This window comes from Vigna unguiculata, chromosome 9 (assembly GCF_004118075.2).
Source record: "Vigna unguiculata cultivar IT97K-499-35 chromosome 9, ASM411807v1, whole genome shotgun sequence".
NCBI classification, from domain to species: Eukaryota; Viridiplantae; Streptophyta; class Magnoliopsida; order Fabales; family Fabaceae; genus Vigna; species Vigna unguiculata.
In genome coordinates, this window is record NC_040287.1 from 2,742,501 (window position 1) to 2,760,412 (window position 17,912).

The 17,912-nt window shown below is 32.4% G+C and overlaps 3 protein-coding genes across 3 annotated transcripts; 2 read left to right on the plus strand and 1 right to left on the minus strand.

Moving 5' to 3' along the window:
- Positions 1–3,312: 3,312 nt before the first annotated feature.
- LOC114162173 (putative disease resistance protein At1g50180) lies at positions 3,313–6,855 on the minus strand. The gene is made up of 2 exons (XM_028045968.1): positions 5,577–6,855; positions 3,313–5,199 (listed from the first exon to the last, which is right to left on the minus strand). Exons 1-2 carry the CDS (start codon positions 6,622–6,624, stop codon positions 3,488–3,490), a joined length of 2,760 nt encoding a protein of 919 aa, XP_027901769.1. The 5' UTR covers positions 6,625–6,855; the 3' UTR covers positions 3,313–3,487.
- Positions 6,856–9,450: 2,595 nt separating this feature from the next.
- LOC114162346 (transmembrane protein 230-like) lies at positions 9,451–10,394 on the plus strand. Its single transcript, XM_028046202.1, has 2 exons — positions 9,451–9,844; positions 10,043–10,394. The coding sequence occupies exons 1-2, from the start codon at positions 9,658–9,660 to the stop codon at positions 10,162–10,164; spliced, it is 309 nt and encodes a 102-aa protein (XP_027902003.1). The 5' UTR covers positions 9,451–9,657; the 3' UTR covers positions 10,165–10,394.
- Positions 10,395–14,960: 4,566 nt separating this feature from the next.
- Positions 14,961–17,032, plus strand: LOC114162623 (glutaredoxin-C4-like). Its single transcript, XM_028046575.1, has 4 exons — positions 14,961–15,211; positions 16,134–16,207; positions 16,588–16,686; positions 16,799–17,032. Exons 1-4 carry the CDS (start codon positions 15,051–15,053, stop codon positions 16,873–16,875), a joined length of 411 nt encoding a protein of 136 aa, XP_027902376.1. The 5' UTR covers positions 14,961–15,050; the 3' UTR covers positions 16,876–17,032.
- The last annotated feature ends 880 nt before the right edge of the window (positions 17,033–17,912 follow it).

The following is a 17,912-nucleotide window of genomic DNA, read 5'->3' on the forward strand; positions in this document are numbered from 1 at the left end:
GATGCTGAACGAGGATGTCGTAGAAGAGTGCCACACACCCACATCGCCGTCCCAAAAACTAAGGACCCCATTGCTGTGCCCTCCAGCTCCAAAGAAACCACGACGAGTGCCTCCAAGACACAATTCAGACCCACCATCATCACAACCCTTCTTCTCAGTGTCCCACGATCTGGCTTCTATCTTCGTCCTACGCAAACCCAACCTTCCAACAACAACAACAACATCAACCAACCAACCTCTTTTCTAGCCATCTTCCCAAATATATATATACACATATGTTTCAATTCAATTACATACGTACATATATCAATTGTTTCTTCCTCTTTCATTTTCTTTCTAGTTCTTCCTTCAACACCCCATTTCTCGTTATGTAATCTGAGTTTAATGTTTCTTTTCCACGTACCTAACTGTATTTATGTAGCAGTAATTAATGAAACACATCATTGTTTGTGACAGATCTCTGTCTCTTGCTCGATAAGAGGTATGGATCTGGGGTTATTATATTCGCTATCACTTTGCTCCATTTGAATAGATTTTGCTATTTTTGGCATTGTCCATGCTCCTGTGTTGGCCAATGGTTCCATCGTTCGTTTTGGTACATTTAAGAAACTGCCCCCACAAATATGCTTCAGGAGTTTCTGGGCTTTTCGTATTTTCATTTTCAATCAATAATTTTGTGATCGAAATTGGAAGTGAAAGATGTTCAACACTCTTGAGAGTTACGCGTTTTTTAACCTAACTCTCTGCCCTTCGTTTCTTGGAAGGAACATGGTTTGGAATATGCTGTTTTTGTTCTTTGACTGGTTCGGAAAACCAAGAATGTTGTTACACAACCAAAAAAACTTGCATAAAGTTATTTTTAGACGCTTGTGATTGTGTTCTCTCGTTTAAATATTACGTTTTTTTAATCACTTCTTCCTTTGTAAAGCTTTCGAAATTCTCTTTGGAAAAGTTTTTAATATTAAGGTATTACAAGAAACAACGAACTCATGAACTATTCAAGTTTTTCTCCCCTACAATAATTTTATGGCTACATTATATATATTATTTGAGTTGAAGTGAATTGAAATCATAATAATGGTTTACAATTTACATATAAAAAGAGTTTATGTTTATATTATTTAGAAAACGTTTTGGAGCAAAATCAAGTGAAAAAGAAAATATTTATTAAAGGAAGAGGGACAAAACAAAATAATAAATTAAAAAGGTTTTTCTCAGAGAATTATCACTTCTTGAGAAGTTCTACCTACATCATTTGTTAGAAATATAATTAAAGAACTCACATAAATAAAATCAATTTGTTTTGAAAGAATCAATTTTCATTTTTTCTGTCAGTTTGCACTTTTGCAGTATAAATGCATACATTCCTTCATATTTGCAGACTCACAAATGTCAGAAGCTTCCCACATCGGGAATCTCACGTCTGGATACCTCATCAGGAAAGAAATTGAAATTTAATACTCTTTCATTTTTATATACAACACCTAAATTGAAAATAATATGCTGTTTTTATAGGACGCTGTTTATAATTGTATTATAAAATAATTGCTCAAAAATAAATGTAATAATCATATTTTTAGGGAAAAAAATATAAACTTCTGACATATTTATTGTTATTAATTAAATTAATATTTTTATAAGTATAATAATTTACGCAATTAAGTCTTATAAATAGAAATGTAGGAAGCATAATTAAAATGATATCTATAAAGACGAATAAAGTTACTGAATAATTTTAAAATAAAAATTAAGAGATATACTTGTCTAGAGGAATCTTACTTAAGAGTTATTATCTATTCTTATACTATTTATTACAAATACTACTTGTTAAAAAAATTAACTATAAAAGTATGGTATCATTCTAAAATATATTGAATACAATGCATATCCATAAAAAAAATATAATAAATATTGCGGTTTTGATAAAGAGCCCCATTAGACTATAACTAAATTCATTTTTAGGACAAAGGAAGTACACAGGCGTGATTATAATATAATAATAGGTTTAATTACTTGTTTAGTATCTTATTTTGTTTAGAAATAAGTTGGTTCTCAGATTTTTTTTTAATTTTAATTTGGTATTGATTTGTGAAAATTGTTGTGATTTGGTCATGATTTTTTAAAATTGATGCAATTTCGTTCTTTTCATTCAATTTCCTGAGATGAATCAATGATTTTTTATCAGATTTAACATTAAGATTATGTTAATTACACCAACAAAAAATAATATTCTTATTAATAACTTCAATTTTGATGAAATTCTTTTATCTGTTCTAAGAAATTTAATAGAAATGATCAAATTATATCTATTTTTCAAAAATTAAGACCAAATTATAACAATTTTTACAAATCGAACCACACTAAAAAAAAAATAGATGATCAACTTGACATTTTTTAATAAAAACATAGACCAAATGAATAATTAAACCATAATACCCAAACTTATATATAGAAAACTACTCATTTTATTTCTAGTCGATATTGAAGATCACATATCAATTATAAATAAAATGAATACATAAGTAGATGTAAACCTTACCTTATAAACATATTTTATAAGATTAGATTAAACTTATTAAAGATCATTTTTTAATGATAGAACATAAATTGTTGAATAGTTTTGATGCCAAATTTTCCACCGTGCCATAACAAAATCATTCTAGGTTTAGCAAAACTGTTTTGGAGTTGCAAGTGAATAAACCTCAAACCTTACAATAATTTTTAGTCAAAGAAAAAAAAACACACAAAGAGCCTAAAGAAATGACCAAAAATCAAGTACAGATTCACTTAGAATGCATGTTCAGATTTTTTTTTTTCGGTAGCCTTGTGAAAAATGTTACACTTTCATATATATATATATATATATATATATATATATATATATATATATATATATATATATATATATATATTATGATATAAAATAACACTTTAACATCGAATATAAAATTATATAGGAAACTTTTCATATATAAAATAAATTGAATAACTAAAAGAAAATTTTCTAAATTTCTCCATAATTATAACTGTCATCGGAACCTGAAAATTAATTCAACTACAGAGTTGGAAGAAATAACGTACCAATAAAAAATAGGGGTTCTTTCTCAAATGGAAAATTATTTGTTCATGAACTTTTTTTGACAAATTTAACAAAGTTTCTATAAATAGAAATGTGTATTTTTGTATTTCCAGTTATATATTAGGAGGGCAGGTAGAGTGAAAGAAGAAAATGCTATGATTGAAATGGTTCTGAAGAATTTGAGTTTCGTAGATATACCTCATACTATGATTGATCAATAAATTATACCTCTGTTTCACTAAAAATCTAAAATCAATATGATACTCTGGCCATTATGCACCCTTTATTTGTTCTTACATATGTATGTTTAGATGAAGATTATAAAGGAATGATTAACATAATCAATGCTATATGAACCAACTAACTAATCCAGACACTATCATGGAGTTACAAAATCGAAATGGCAACCTAATAGTCACAGTAACAAAAAACCACAGTTGGGACATGTTGGATTTTGTAATGATCCTCTCCTCCTTTTTCAAGTTTGGTTCTGAATGCTGCAAACATTGATCTGATCTCCAAATGCTGAATACTGGTAAGAAATCTGAGCCCCTCTGGAACCTTCTCAAGCTTGGTGCAATTTTCAATCTTGAGTTCTCTAAGACAAGTCATGGCTCCTTTGTCCAACCTCCACTCCTCAAGATTGAACAAATCATGGATAACCAGAGACTTGAGCTGAGCAAAGCCTGTGCCGGAACAATGCAGTTGCTTTCCTACGAATGAATCAAGTTGTAGCTCGAGCAACCTTAAATTTGGAAGCTTCTCTAATGTTGGCATTGGATCTACAACAAGTCCAGAACCCGACAGCTTTAGCTTCTGAAGCTTGGAAGAAAGTTGGTGCGGTTCAGGAAAATTCTTTATAGGCCCTTCTATGTGCAGTTTGTAAAGATTGGGACATCCTAATGCAACATGAACAACTGATATATCCTCATAACTCACGAAAAACAATGACTCTAGGTGCTTAAATTGTACGTTAGGATACCTAAAGATACCTCCAAAGTTAGGATCATCAATCACCAATTTTCTCAAATTGGTTAGTTTCATGAGATCTCTTACATGACACTTTTCTGCAGGGAAGTTAATCAGGGTCTGCAAGTTTTTCAGGTTGTCCAGTTGCCACCTTTCAATGCTATTTCCACAAGACTCTGGTAGATATAAATGTCTCATCTTTTGCATGTTACCTATGACATTTGGTATTTGCACAGTTGAATTCCCTGTTAGAAGATCCAGGGTCATCAAGCATTTTAAATTACCTATTGATGCTGGCAACTCATCAATTTTTGTGTTTCTCAGACTGAGAAACCTTAGGTGGATCAAGTAGCCAATTTCTTTTGGCAACTTCCCTCCCAGACCCTGCATTCCTTCCAAGTTCAGGACTCTGAGTAACCTGCATTTTTTGAAAAATGGCTTCATCAAACCCCATTCACTCAGCTTGGCTGGCTTTTCATGGAAGCAAAGAAGAGACCTTAAATGGTGGTGGCTTTTCAGCTGTGAAGGGAAGAACCTATCAACATCATGATCCAAAAACAAGGCAATCCTACGAACTTTTCCCACTGGCCTTGCTCTTGATGTCCCTCTAGATTCATCTACATTCCGGGAATTGATCTCCAGAAGAAAGTTTTCCCGATATGCCCTCTCAACACAAAGTTCCCTCATGAGGTTGTGCATTTGGCAGGTTCTAATTCTTCCTGATGAACTCTTTTCAACTACTTGAATCATGCACCTTTCCACTAGCTCGGTTAAATAACGTTGCGCCACATCCTCAAGAGCTTCTTCACCTTCTCCTTCACTGTGATCCAATGATATAATACCCTCTGCCACCCATATTCTAATTAGTTTCTTTGTTGGTATCTCTAAATTTTCAGGGAAATGAGCCAAGTGTAGAAAGCATGGCTTCAACTGGTATGGTAATTCGTAATAGCTCAAAGCCAACACCTCTCCTAAGCGTTGTTCTTGGCCGTTTGCTCTCCTCAAATATGAGTTGATGTTCTTGCACACAGTGTCCCATTCATTGAATGTAGGCTTTGATGCTAACAATCCTCCAAGAACAATGATGGCCAATGGTAAACCTCCACATCTTCCAACCATTTCCCTTCCCAACTTCTCCTTCTCTCTGTAGTCTGTGCAAACAAGAGAAAACCAGAAAATTGTAAAATGAATTGAATAATTCCCTCTTACATGAATTGTACCAGGGTGTGGTTTCATTTCCATGTGTAAATCCTATATTTTGTTCTTTGGTAGATAATCAATCAAAGGTCACAGAAACTGAAACAATATTCTATTCATTTAGAGGAAGTACAGAACACATAGTAGTCAAGGCACAAAACCATTAGAAAACAATCGAAATTCTGAAGTTTATATACCAGAAAGTATGTTAAGTTCTAAGCTCTGAAAGATTTAGACTAGCAAGTGAATCAATGTGTTAAACAACTGCAGTGTGAATAATGTTGAGAATTGTGAGTGAATTATAGGAAGAGGGCAACACAAATCTACACACCTGGATCATGAATTTTTAGTAATGCCTTCTTTTGGAACAACTCCCAGCTGTCAACTTCATTCAAAAATTCTGGTGTGTGAAGATAACAACTAGGATCCATCTGGAATGCAACATCAATGTTTCGAGAAGTTAGTAATATTTTGCTACCAACTGCTGATACTGATGTTCCATGAGGGAATGCAGGCTTCAGTTTGTTCCATGAGTCTGCATTCCAAATATCATCAAGAACCACTAAGCAACTCTTCTCCACTTGAACCTCGTAAAGCATCTTTGCAAGCTCTTCATCTCTCATGTTCTCAATTTCCTGTCTCTGCTCCTGTGAAGGAGAGATCAACCTAAACAAAATTCCTATCCACACATCCCTTGCCTGACAGTGCTGTGATATGTAAGCCCAAGCCAAGCTCTCAAAACTGTTCCTCACATCAACACTATGGTACACCTTCTTTGCCAATGTTGTCTTTCCCAATCCTCCCATCCCACAAATGGCCACCACTCTTTTGCTGGGGTCCAACAAACATGTCTCCAAACTCTTGACATCATCGTCAACACCAATTATGTCCTCTTCAATGACATGTGAATAAGACCTCCTCAAAATCTGTCTCCCGTGCACAGAATTTGAGGGCTCTCCTTTCTCAGGTTTTATGCCATAGGTTTTAAGACTCCTTGTGAGGCTAGAAATCCTAGCTATGACATTATCAACATGAGATCCCACTATGTGGATTTCTATGAACCGGTTGATGATTGAAACATACCTTCTGACGAGGTTCCACACACCAGGCAAATTTCTTCTCGAGGCCTCTCTGAGGGCATATGACTCGATCACATCATCAGAATCATAAGCTGCTTCTCTGATTTCTGAAATCCAACTCCTTAGGCTCTCGTTTTCGTCTTGCCTTCTGTCTGCATCTTGCAAGTAAGACCGCATCATCCTCAATTCAGTTTGCAGCTGCAACACTTGGTCTTCCACCCCATATAGGAACACTGCTTCTTGAATCAGCAAATCACCAAGACTTTGCACTATGAAGTTCACTATGGCCTGAGCCATCATTCAAGGTTCTTCTTCTTCTTTCCCAAAGCAAAAGCTTTTTCCTGATTAATCACAACCCTTTTGCTGATTTTCAAACTTGTACACTGCTAGTGCTGTCTATTTAACAAAGGGAAGAGAAAAATCAAAGCAACGACTAGAGGGTTGACTTGGAAAATGACTACTTGTTGCAGTAACTGACCAAAACACTTGCCCAGAAACTATGCATTATCACGGCTATGCCAATACTTCTATCTTCCCAATTCTGTCCATGAGCACTTTAAAGTCTTAAGCTCAAGCCATAAGTTGTGGAATTTAGACTCAAAATTTAGTTTATTTTTCAAACTAATAATTATAATAAATTAAATTTTTATATTATATATATATATATATATATATATATATATATTAAATGTCTTTGTTCTTCATGTTTTTATTATTTGGTTACGAGAAATTATGCTTTTATAAGTTACGCTTGTATGAATTGCAAGTAATTATTTTTTAAGAAAGCTGCAAGAGTTACGAGAAATAAAATTGTTTTGAGGAAACAACATTCGGTTTTGCTTTTTATTTCTTGAAATTGGGAAAAAAGAAAGGACAATGATACTCATTGTTACAAATGAGTTGTTACAGTAATAGGCTATATTTTATTGTTAAAAAAAAAATACTCAAAGTTATATGTATGGAATAATTGGTGAAAAGTTTATTGTTATAAATTTAGTTGTATAACTGTAACTATATTATAACTCCTCTGTGTACCGTTGTTGGAAATTGAAGGGACAAAGCTTTTAAGAATACTCAAAAAGAACAAATACAATGCATTATCCACTTTAAATGTAAACATAGTAAATGTAAGTTAATAAAAAAATATACTTCCAACTGATGATACCTTATTGATTTATCATTGAACTCAAATATGATAAATATGATGTTTGTTTGTTACCAAAGTCACTACTATTTTCTTTCAGTTATTATGTCTTTTTTTTTCTACCTTCTATTTTATAGAACATGTCTATAGAAAAAAAAATGATAAGCTCATACAATTACTACATTAATTATAATATCTATTACATTTCTCATCTAAATATCTTTCTCACAAAGTTTTTTCAACATTTAAATTTATGTCACATACACATTATTGATCATCCATAATTACAAATTAATTTTTGAATTGTTGTCATTGAAAAATATTTATTTTTGTGTATTTTTCCTATTGTGCTAAGTTGGTCCTTTCTATTATATCAAGAAATTCTCTTTCGAGAACTTGTGTGACAAGTGTCTTCGAATACACTGTCATGCTTAGGTAGTTATATAAAATATATGTGAGATAATAAATGTATAATCAGTAAATAATATTTGGAATATTCAATTATCTTGTAATTGGGCTTTTACTCAATCCATCATTTATGTATACTTTCTTTATTACTTTTAACATAAGGTAAGAAGTAATGTGTTATGCCACGTCGGTGATTGATATTATTGACTTTTCGAACTCCAAGAGAAATGACCGACAAAGAGTTCTAAATAAAATAAGATTTTTATTTTTTTAACCCAAATAATATTGACTTTATTTGAATAATGGCCACAAATCTTGAGGAAATATGATGGACAATGAGTCTTAAGAAATTAATTTTTAGTTTTTACCATGACAACTTTATTTGTACATTATTCCCTATGTTCAAAGAGATAAACAAGAAAGAGCTTTAATGAGAATTAGTGAGAACATACATGTATATATGTGTATTTTTTTTTATGATAATAAAAAATAATAAAATTAGTATTATTATTATTATTTTCATTATAATAAGTACAAAATTATATATATGAACGATTCCACCAAGACCCTTGATAGGCATACAAGGTAAATGGTAATAAACTTCATAAAAGCTTCAACTAGGATAACCTAGGTAGGTAATAAAAAACTCCACGAAAAGTTTAACCAAGACCACCTAGTTATACATTAGGAAACTATATAATTATCTTAGATCTAAATTTTTTTTTACTTATAGTTTTTGAAAAAATTACTTAAAAAATATTGGATAAAAATATAAACTATATATTTTAAATTTATAATATAATTTATACAGTAAAATGTTAATTATTATATTTTTAGTTATAATATATTATACATTAAAGAATTTATCATAAATTTTTGTTATTTAAAACCAATATTTATCATGTGGATTGCTCCACTGCTAAATTCTACTGATGTGATATCTTTCAATTATATAAATTGTCATATAAAATCCTTTTAGATAAAATGCAACAAATTATAAGTTAAACATGTGGATGAAAAGATAATTTAAAATAATGATCTTTTTACATATGTGACACATCGAAGAATCAAATATTAAAATATCTTTACTAAAAAGTTGAGTTTTCTGACTTAGAAAATTACGGCCCTTCAAACTAAGAAAATAACAATCATAGTTTTTGGAACTGAATGACGTTATCACTTTGGATTAATTTAATATTTTATATATATATATATAATTGGTTTAAAATTTACAATAGATAATATTATTATACTCTTTTTACTCGCATCTAAGTAGAATATTTACTAGACTTATACAAGAAAAAATCACTCAACACAATCTTATTTAATATTACAATTTTAAAAAATATATATATTTATGTTAAAGTTTGAACATTATTTACAAGAAGTACGATTTTCAAAAGTATATTTTATTTTATGAAATAGAATAAAAACATTAAATAAATTAGCTTATTGACAAGGTTCATTGTGTGTAGGTGAGAAGATAAACAAGAGTAAAATTAAAATTAATAAACAATTAAACATGATATCTAGAAGAAACCTTGGACTGTTGGCTTGATTTGAGCTTAGATTAGGCAAAACGCAATCAAATGAATGACCTTTCTGATTAATCCATAGTCAATTCTATAATCTCCCTTTCGACAACACCTAACTTTTTAACTCTTCAATTCAAGTGCAAGCAAAACTTGAATCTTTCATCGTTCCTCCACCGTCTCAACCCTCTTCTTCACAATCCAAACAACCTCATCCACCTCAAAGAAGCAACAACAGAGATTGTAACAATGTACGTGGATCACGCCTTCTCGATTTCAGACGAGGATATCATGATGGAAAACTCGTACACCGTCAACAACAAACCCCCCGTCAAGGAGATCGCCCTTGCCGTCTCCCTCCTCGTCTGTGGTCTCCTCGGCATCATCATCGGTTCCCTCATGGCCTACAACCACGTGGGCGGCGACACTGCTCACGGTAACAAAAAATTAGTGATTTTAAAGGAAAATATGTGTCAATTTTGAGATTAGGGATCGCTAATTGCAACTGGGTAGCTGGGAAATTAAAGATTCCTGCTAAATTTTTAAACTTTTTGGCAGTATGTGGTATTTTGAAAGCTAATAGTTTTTGTTTTTACTTTTTGTTGATTTTTTGTTTTGTTTGAATGGTTTATAGGGGTCTTCTTTGCAATACTTGGAGTAATCTTGTTCATACCGGGTTCCTACTACACGAGGATTGCGTATTATGCTTACAAGGGATACAAAGGGTTCTCTTTCTCTAACATACCCCCCGTGTAGCTCTGCTATCTAGATATGTCTCTTAGGTTCAAATAGCCTCCTCATGTACAGATATTCCCTGGTTATGCTCTATAATATTTCTTTCTTGTGTTTTTTTGTTTCCTTTGCTGACGAATGATGAGTGTTCAGATTGTAATTTGTAGTTGCTCTATATGATATACTGCCACTTTATATGGTTGAAATTGTTTTCTGTAGTGTGATTTTTCTATTATTAAATCTCCTTTTGCCTTCCCTTGGTGAATAAATACTGATTTTATGTATGACTATATAACTAGAATTAGTTGTAGAAGCACGAGTTGAGGGTTTGTTTGCTGTTTTAACTTGATAATAGTCACTGCCACATCAACTGGTCTGGAAGTGAACTGAGTTATAAGAATTTCATATCATCTCCTGCTTCTTTTTTCTTTTCCTCTACTTTTGTATTTGTATTCTTTTTAATGTTCTCAAGGCATCTTCCGCCTTTTGATTCTAGGGTAGAGGTTCAGTTAATGGATGTGGAAACCTGTAATGCATATGCTTCTTCATTCACCAATCTATGATTGATACATCTTTTATTTCTGCCTAACTGATAGATCCTGTTCCAATTCAAACAAGATTGCTTGGCAGCTAGTTGAGACCTTGTATTTAATTACTTATATTGCAGAGAGCAGTGATTGATATTAGGTGCTTATATGAAGCTCAAGTTGTCATTTGCGTAAAACTTCATTGTTGTTTTCATATTCTTTTTGAATACTGTTAAACAAGGTCCTCATCAACTACACGAAAAACCAGATATTGTGGGGACTGTGGTGTATTTGCATTTTTGGCTTGATTTTGAGAGATGAAAAATTCACAATGTTTTCTCTTTCAGAGTTTTCCATCTTGAATCATTTATTTGTTTATGATTCATTATAACACCAATCTCTTCGTCATGTACGTCATATTTGCCATGGGAAATTTGCTACTAAAAGAACTAACTAGCAAACAGATGGTTAAGTGTCTCTTTGATCTACAATTTTGTAGAATTGATTCTAAATCATGAGATGTGATCAAGATGTGTGCTTCAATTAGTTGGAACTGCATTTGGGACATATCTTTTTATATATAGATTCTATTCCAATTCAAACAAGATTGTGCTTGGCAACTAGATGCTTATCTGAAGCTCAAGTTGCCAATTGAGTTAAACTTCATTGTTGTTTTCATATTCTTTGTGAATATTGTTGGTAAACAAGATCATCATCAGCTACATGAAAAACCAGATATTGTGAAGGATTGGGTGTATTTGCATGTTTGACTCGATGTTGAGAGATGAAAACATTCAAATCTTTTCCTTTCAGAGTTTTCCTTCTTGGATCATTCCTTTGTTTGAGTCACTGTGACACCAATCTCTCCCTCGTGTACTATATGCCAGGGGAATTTGCTACTAAAAGAGCTAACTAGCAAACAAATGGTTAAGTGCCTCTTTAATCTAGAATTTGGTAGAGTTGGTTCTGAATCATGAGATGTGTGCTTGAATTCATTTGAACTACGCTTGGAACATATGCTTTTTATTGGGAACTGTGAAAATTGATTCCTAACTAAAACAAAGAGGGTCTAATATTTGTAATTCCCTGTATATACATAATTGTACTGAAGTTCTAGCCATATATTAGTTTTTATAGCTAAAGGGTATTATTAAGGAAATGATTACTCTTTCGGTATTAAATTCTGGATTTGCAATACCTAAGGACTTTAGGCAATCTGTTCAATTTTGTTATAGCTGTTGTCCTTTGGACAGAATCTCAGAATTTTAGCATCACATTGCTTATTTGATCTATAGAAAGGGTGATGATGGCAGCAAAGTACCTGAATTGATACTTGCCTTGGTGGATGTATCACAGCTATGAGATTATGCTTTTGATTTTGTGTGCTGTGCAAGTGAAATAGGAATGTTTGGTAGACCATTAGACCAGGTTACTTTGAAATATGTAGAAAGCAATTGAATGTGGTATTGAACTTTTGTTATGGATGTGGTAAATAATTTTTCTTAAAACTATTTAGAATACAAGTGGAAAACTCTGTCATTGTGGTTGTGTTCTGTTCAGTCATGGTGGAGTACTTTGAGTTCTTGTGCACAGGCTCAGCTTATCACATTATCAATATAGTAGTGTCTGTTTCACATGGCAGAATCTCTAATCAGGGACTATTGGGGAGCCTTAATAATTGAAAGAAAAATAAAATGAAGGGTACATGAGATTGTAACCCGTTTTTTCAGTTTAAAGAAAGCTATAATTCTTATCATTTGTATTACTTTATAGTGGGTTTGGTTAAAGTATTTTAATGAATCAATTCATTTTTTTGGAGAATTTAGATTTCTTTGTAATGAAATGATTTGTTTGGACAGAAAAATTAAAAGGTATTTAAAATGCAAATATTTGTTTGAAATATTTCAATTAGCTAAATTAATAGAAATTCAAATATCTTGAAAATAGGTGAAATTTGAAATTTTTTTACTTGACTTCACACTTTAGACTCTTGCGTAGAGTTGTCAATTTGGTCGGTCCATAGGTAGGTTCGATGAGCTGGACCGACGACTTGACGAGCCAAATGGCCTGGATAGACTAGGTTGGTCTGATGATACAAACGGGTTAGGCGGGTTTGACGACACAAACTGGTCAGGTGGGCCAAACAAGCTAAATGAGTAAGACAACCCAGATAGGCCAAATAGGCTCAACACCTAAGATGGGCTAGACGAACCTAACACCCAAGACAGGTCGGACATGCTCGAAGCCTAAGATGGGTCGGGTGGTGGGCTCGATGAGTCAAACAGGTCGGCTAGGGGCGACGACCCACTCATGCGGGGTGTGCTTGACGACCTAGAGGTGTTGAGCGGGCTTGAAGACCCAGACGTGTCGGGGAAGCCCAATGATCCGTATGGACCTGGTCGGCCTGACAACCCATATGGGCTCGATTGGCCTAACAACCCAGACAGGTCCAATCGTCCTATTGACCCAACAAGCTTGTCTGACCCGACGATTTAGATGAGTCTGATCATCCCAATGATGTAGACGTGTTCTACTGACCTGATGACCTAGACAGGTCCAACCAACCTGACCGATAGAGTTTGTTTTCAAATTTATCATGAACTCAATATAATTAAGTTTAAAATAAATATTGTCAAAATAAAATTTATTTAACAAAAAATTCAATTGTTTTATCTAAACAAAAAATTAAAATGTAAGGTATTTTCATTATTTGTCCAAATAAGTTATTTAAAAAATGAAAAGAATTTAATCGCAAACGATTCAAATAGTTTTTGAGCATTGTTGTTGTGATGTTTCATCCAAATACAATGTTAGGTTTTGGATTTAATATGGTTGCTCGTGTACTTAGTAGTGCATTAATATTTGTAGGTTTCTAATTCAGATTTTCTGTTGGGTTCTTAAGGATGTTTGTATGTTCTGTTTTTAAAGTGCACCAATTTTGATATATTAACGATATTTTGAATATATTTAGAAAAAAATATTGCATTAGTATATTTTACCTAGAATTTTGAAATCTAAATTAGTGGGATTTCTTTTCTCGGTCTTTTGGTCCTGTAATTCTTTTCTTTATTTTTAGTCTTTATAAAATTCAAAATAATTTTTAATGACCGACAATTATGTGACAGAGTTATCAATTTACCTGTTGAATGGCTTGTTAGTATTGTGATATGATTAGCTGGCAATGAATTTAATTTATTTTTTAAAGTTTTGTAATATATATGTTATTTATTTATTTTAAAATGAATATTAAAAGGCTAAAATTAGTGATTTTAAATTTGCTAAAGATATTTTTTTTATATAATTAAAACCAAATGTATATTTTAGAAGGACTAAAAATAATTACTTCAATTTTTAAAGAATAAAAAATAAACGAAAATTATAGGGACTAAAATTAAATTTACTTGTTTTTTAGAAACTGATAGCATATTTAAGTGGGTTATTTCTTTTTGCACCTCCCTCTTTTCTTTCTGCACCTCATAAATTTTAAATTACCATTCATTAAAGTTATAATAAAGGTAAAATTTGTCTCTACATCTCTCTCTTCTTTCTGCACCCGTATAAAATTCAAATTATCCTTATAATAAAAAAAGGTAAAATTTGTCTACTCATAGATCGAGTTCCTTGTTTAGACAAATTGATCAATTTGAGTATTAACTCATAGATCGAGTTCTTTTAATTTTTCAGTCTTTCTTTAATTTGTTCTTTTGACTTTTTTAGAAACAAGATTGGTATGCCAAAATTTAAATTTGATTAATCTAACTGTTCGTTTGCTTCTAAATAAATGTATAGGTTATGAAATTGTTTTTTCTTTCAAATCCTTTCGTTGGATCGAGATCGTTCTTCCTCAAATCTTTCTTGCACATGAATGAAACATAAACAAATACATGTTAAAAGAGAGTCCATTTAAAAGATTTAACTTATCACCAATATAATTTCTAATCAATTGTGTAAATTAAAAAACATTTTTAATCAATAAAACACATTATTTTCGTTTTATTCACGAAACTTGATTTTGAATGTAAACCCTACAAAATATAATCAAATTTGTATTTCAAAAAAAAATTATCACATATATACAAAACTAATATTTTTAAATTTTCTTTTAAAATAGTGATTCAAATAGAAATTAAGTTTTCACTCTTTTTTTCTTCAAACGATTTCTTCTAACATTATTTTTTTAAAACCCAACCTGAGTGAAAAACCCGATCTCAAGTTGGGTTTGTCTGGATTTAGATGCTAACATCGTACGGTCCAGAGTGGCCGCTAACACGTGTAATCAATGGTGAGGCTTCGTCGTACTCTCGAACAAAACAAAAACACAAAACATTGAAAAATTAAAGTCTGAAGTCTTCTTCTCCAACACTTTCTCACTGCAATTTAGCCATGGCTGCATCATATGCAAGACTTACTGCAGCAGCGTTGGTGCTGATAGCTTTGGCACCAACCTTTCTCCAATCTTCAGTTTCAGCCTCATCTGTGGGTAAATTCGTTGACGAAACCATCAATTCCCACAAGATCGTCATTTTCTCCAAGACCTATTGCCCGTACGTATACACACCCTCTCTGTCACTTTGTTCTTCTTTGATGCGTTGATGTGATTCCGTTTTATATGATGGGAATGCAGCGGTGTTTCGAATTCCAAATCTTTTCTTTCTGGGTGGTGGTGTTGGATCCGATTTTGTGGGAATTGTCTTTGAATGTTCTGGATTTGTTAAAAAAATTCTTCTTTATAGATAGCAACGAAGGAATTTTGAGATCTGAACTGCTATGACAATCTTCGCGTGAGATTTGAAAATTGAGCTGCTTTCTGGCTCATAATTTGTGAATTGTGGTGTGCAATGTTGTTTTTAGGCACTTAGTGTATGTGCAAATGTTCCTTCTATCGTGCAAGCTTCTCTGTCTTCCGTGTTTGGACTTATGTTAAAACAATGCGATTGTGTCTTATTGCATTTGAATTGCTTGTGTTTTCAACAGTACTGCACCATGATATTGGGAATTTCTTCACAAGCATTTATTAAAATAGAAAATTTTAAAGAGATAAAGTGAAAACACCACTATATCAGGTTCATTTTTGTGATCCAAATGCAACAATGAGGTAATGATCAGGTAATAAACAAATTCAAACGTAAGATTATAGGAAACCATTGGGTGTTTTATGTTTGAATTTGTTCGTTGCCTGATCATTGTTGTCTGTTCTCTGATCAGTGTCTTGTAAGACACTTATTGCAATTTCGGTTTTACATTTTGTATATGGGATCAGCATTACGAGAAATGCCACAAATAATAGCTGTGTTTTTTCATCTCATTGACATGAAAATGCTACCACACTCACAAATTATCGGTAAAAAAACACTAAAATATATGAAGGTCAAACTCTACCATTGAAAAAGTAAAGAAAATGCCTGAACGAAGCTTGGGGTATTCGCTGACCTCTTTGTTTTTATTGACTTATTTGGAATTGTTTAGGTACTGTAAGAGAGCGAAAGGTTTTTTCAAACAGTTGAACCAGGTTCCACATGTTGTTGAGCTTGATGAGAGAGGTATTCTGAAAACTTCAGCTTACATTTTGTCTTTTTAGCATATATCAATAATTTTACTGGAATTGGTATGCTTCTAGTTCTGATGAAATGAATCAAATGACAGCTTTATATATAATTAGCATTTTTGAAAATCGGGGTTGGGTTAGCATCCCAGTTCTTGGACTGAAAGCTCTGTGGGGTGAAAAATTAAAGCAGTATAAGTTGTGTCCGAAACAGTTTCCTTCTTTCAGGAATTGCATAGTGTAGAGAGAAGGAGAGAAAAGCTGAAGAAAGAGTTTTACACTTAAACTTGTTTTGATAAAATGTTAATTCTGTGTGACTACGTTAAAGGTTCATTGGCTCATTTCTGTTACTGAGATAGTGAGACTTCTTTCTCGCAGATGATGGTGCAAAGATTCAGGATGTCTTGATTAACATTGTTGGGAGGCGTACTGTGCCACAAGTTTTCGTTAATGCACAGCACCTTGGAGGCTCAGATGGTGAGTTTTTTTCTTAGCAAGAACAAAAACTACCATTTTCCATGTTCACACAAAATATAAAATGACCTCAAATATTTCTCCAAAATCTCATTGTTGATTGTTGAATTTGCAGATGTCGCTGCATCTTACGAGAGTGGACATCTGCATAGACTTCTAGGAATTAAGTCAGAGGGTCATGATGATCTGTGAATCAGGTTGTTAATTAGGGAAAACTTTGTCTTGTAGCTGGAGTTGTATTCTTTGACTTCGAAAAATCGTTGCATATAAAGGCACAGTGATAATACATTTTGGCACAGCTAAACTTTTCATTTTTATGTGATGGATAGTTTTTCAATTATCACTGGAATGCTTCATCTTCTCTCCTTTCTTTACTCTTTCTTTTCTGTTCTTCCCAATTTGTGTGATCCAAGTTAAACTAAATCTATGACCTATGTAACAACCCTTTATTCATACAATAGGATTTTTTTTTCAACTTTTATGCAGAACATCATATGAGGTTTCAGCAGGAAAATTTTCCTCATTATGGTTACGTTGATAAAGTATATTAGGCTTGGAAAATTTATATTGTTAAGTATTACATCATGTTACTTTGTTGAAATTCCTTGTTGATGATCACCCTTAGTCGGATTTCAACATGTTTTTGTTTCTTTAATTCCACCAACACTTTTCCAACTCTGTAACTCTGCTGTCATCTTGATTGTGCGATTCAGTTGTCATCACCTTCCAATGTTGGTCCTGCATCAGGCTAGCATCACTTTCATAAAATTAAGGTTACCAAAAGATCACATTTTTTAAAAGTTTTGCATCAAACGAAACTTGAAATTCCCATGTAGACATAATCATAATATCTATATCTATTTTATGTTTTATGGTTGATATATACTCAACATGAGATTTGAATTTTTAATGTTTTTGCCAATAAAGAGTAAACTCGGGAGAATGATTCGAGTAACAATAAAATGTTTTAGTTACATTGATATGACTTTGAAAATATGTTTTTGAAACTTTTGAAAAGGTGGTATAAATTGTAAATTCCACTATATTAAGCAATACTAAGGGTGTGTTTCTTTGGAGGTATGAATTTGGGGAAGAGTATGAAGATAGATTTATGTGAATTTGAGTAGATGAATTTGTGTGTTTTTTGGAGTGGATTTAGATGGTTAAGTGAGTGGATTTGGAGATAAGTTTTATTAAAGTTAGTGAAAGATTTGATTGATGTAATAGAT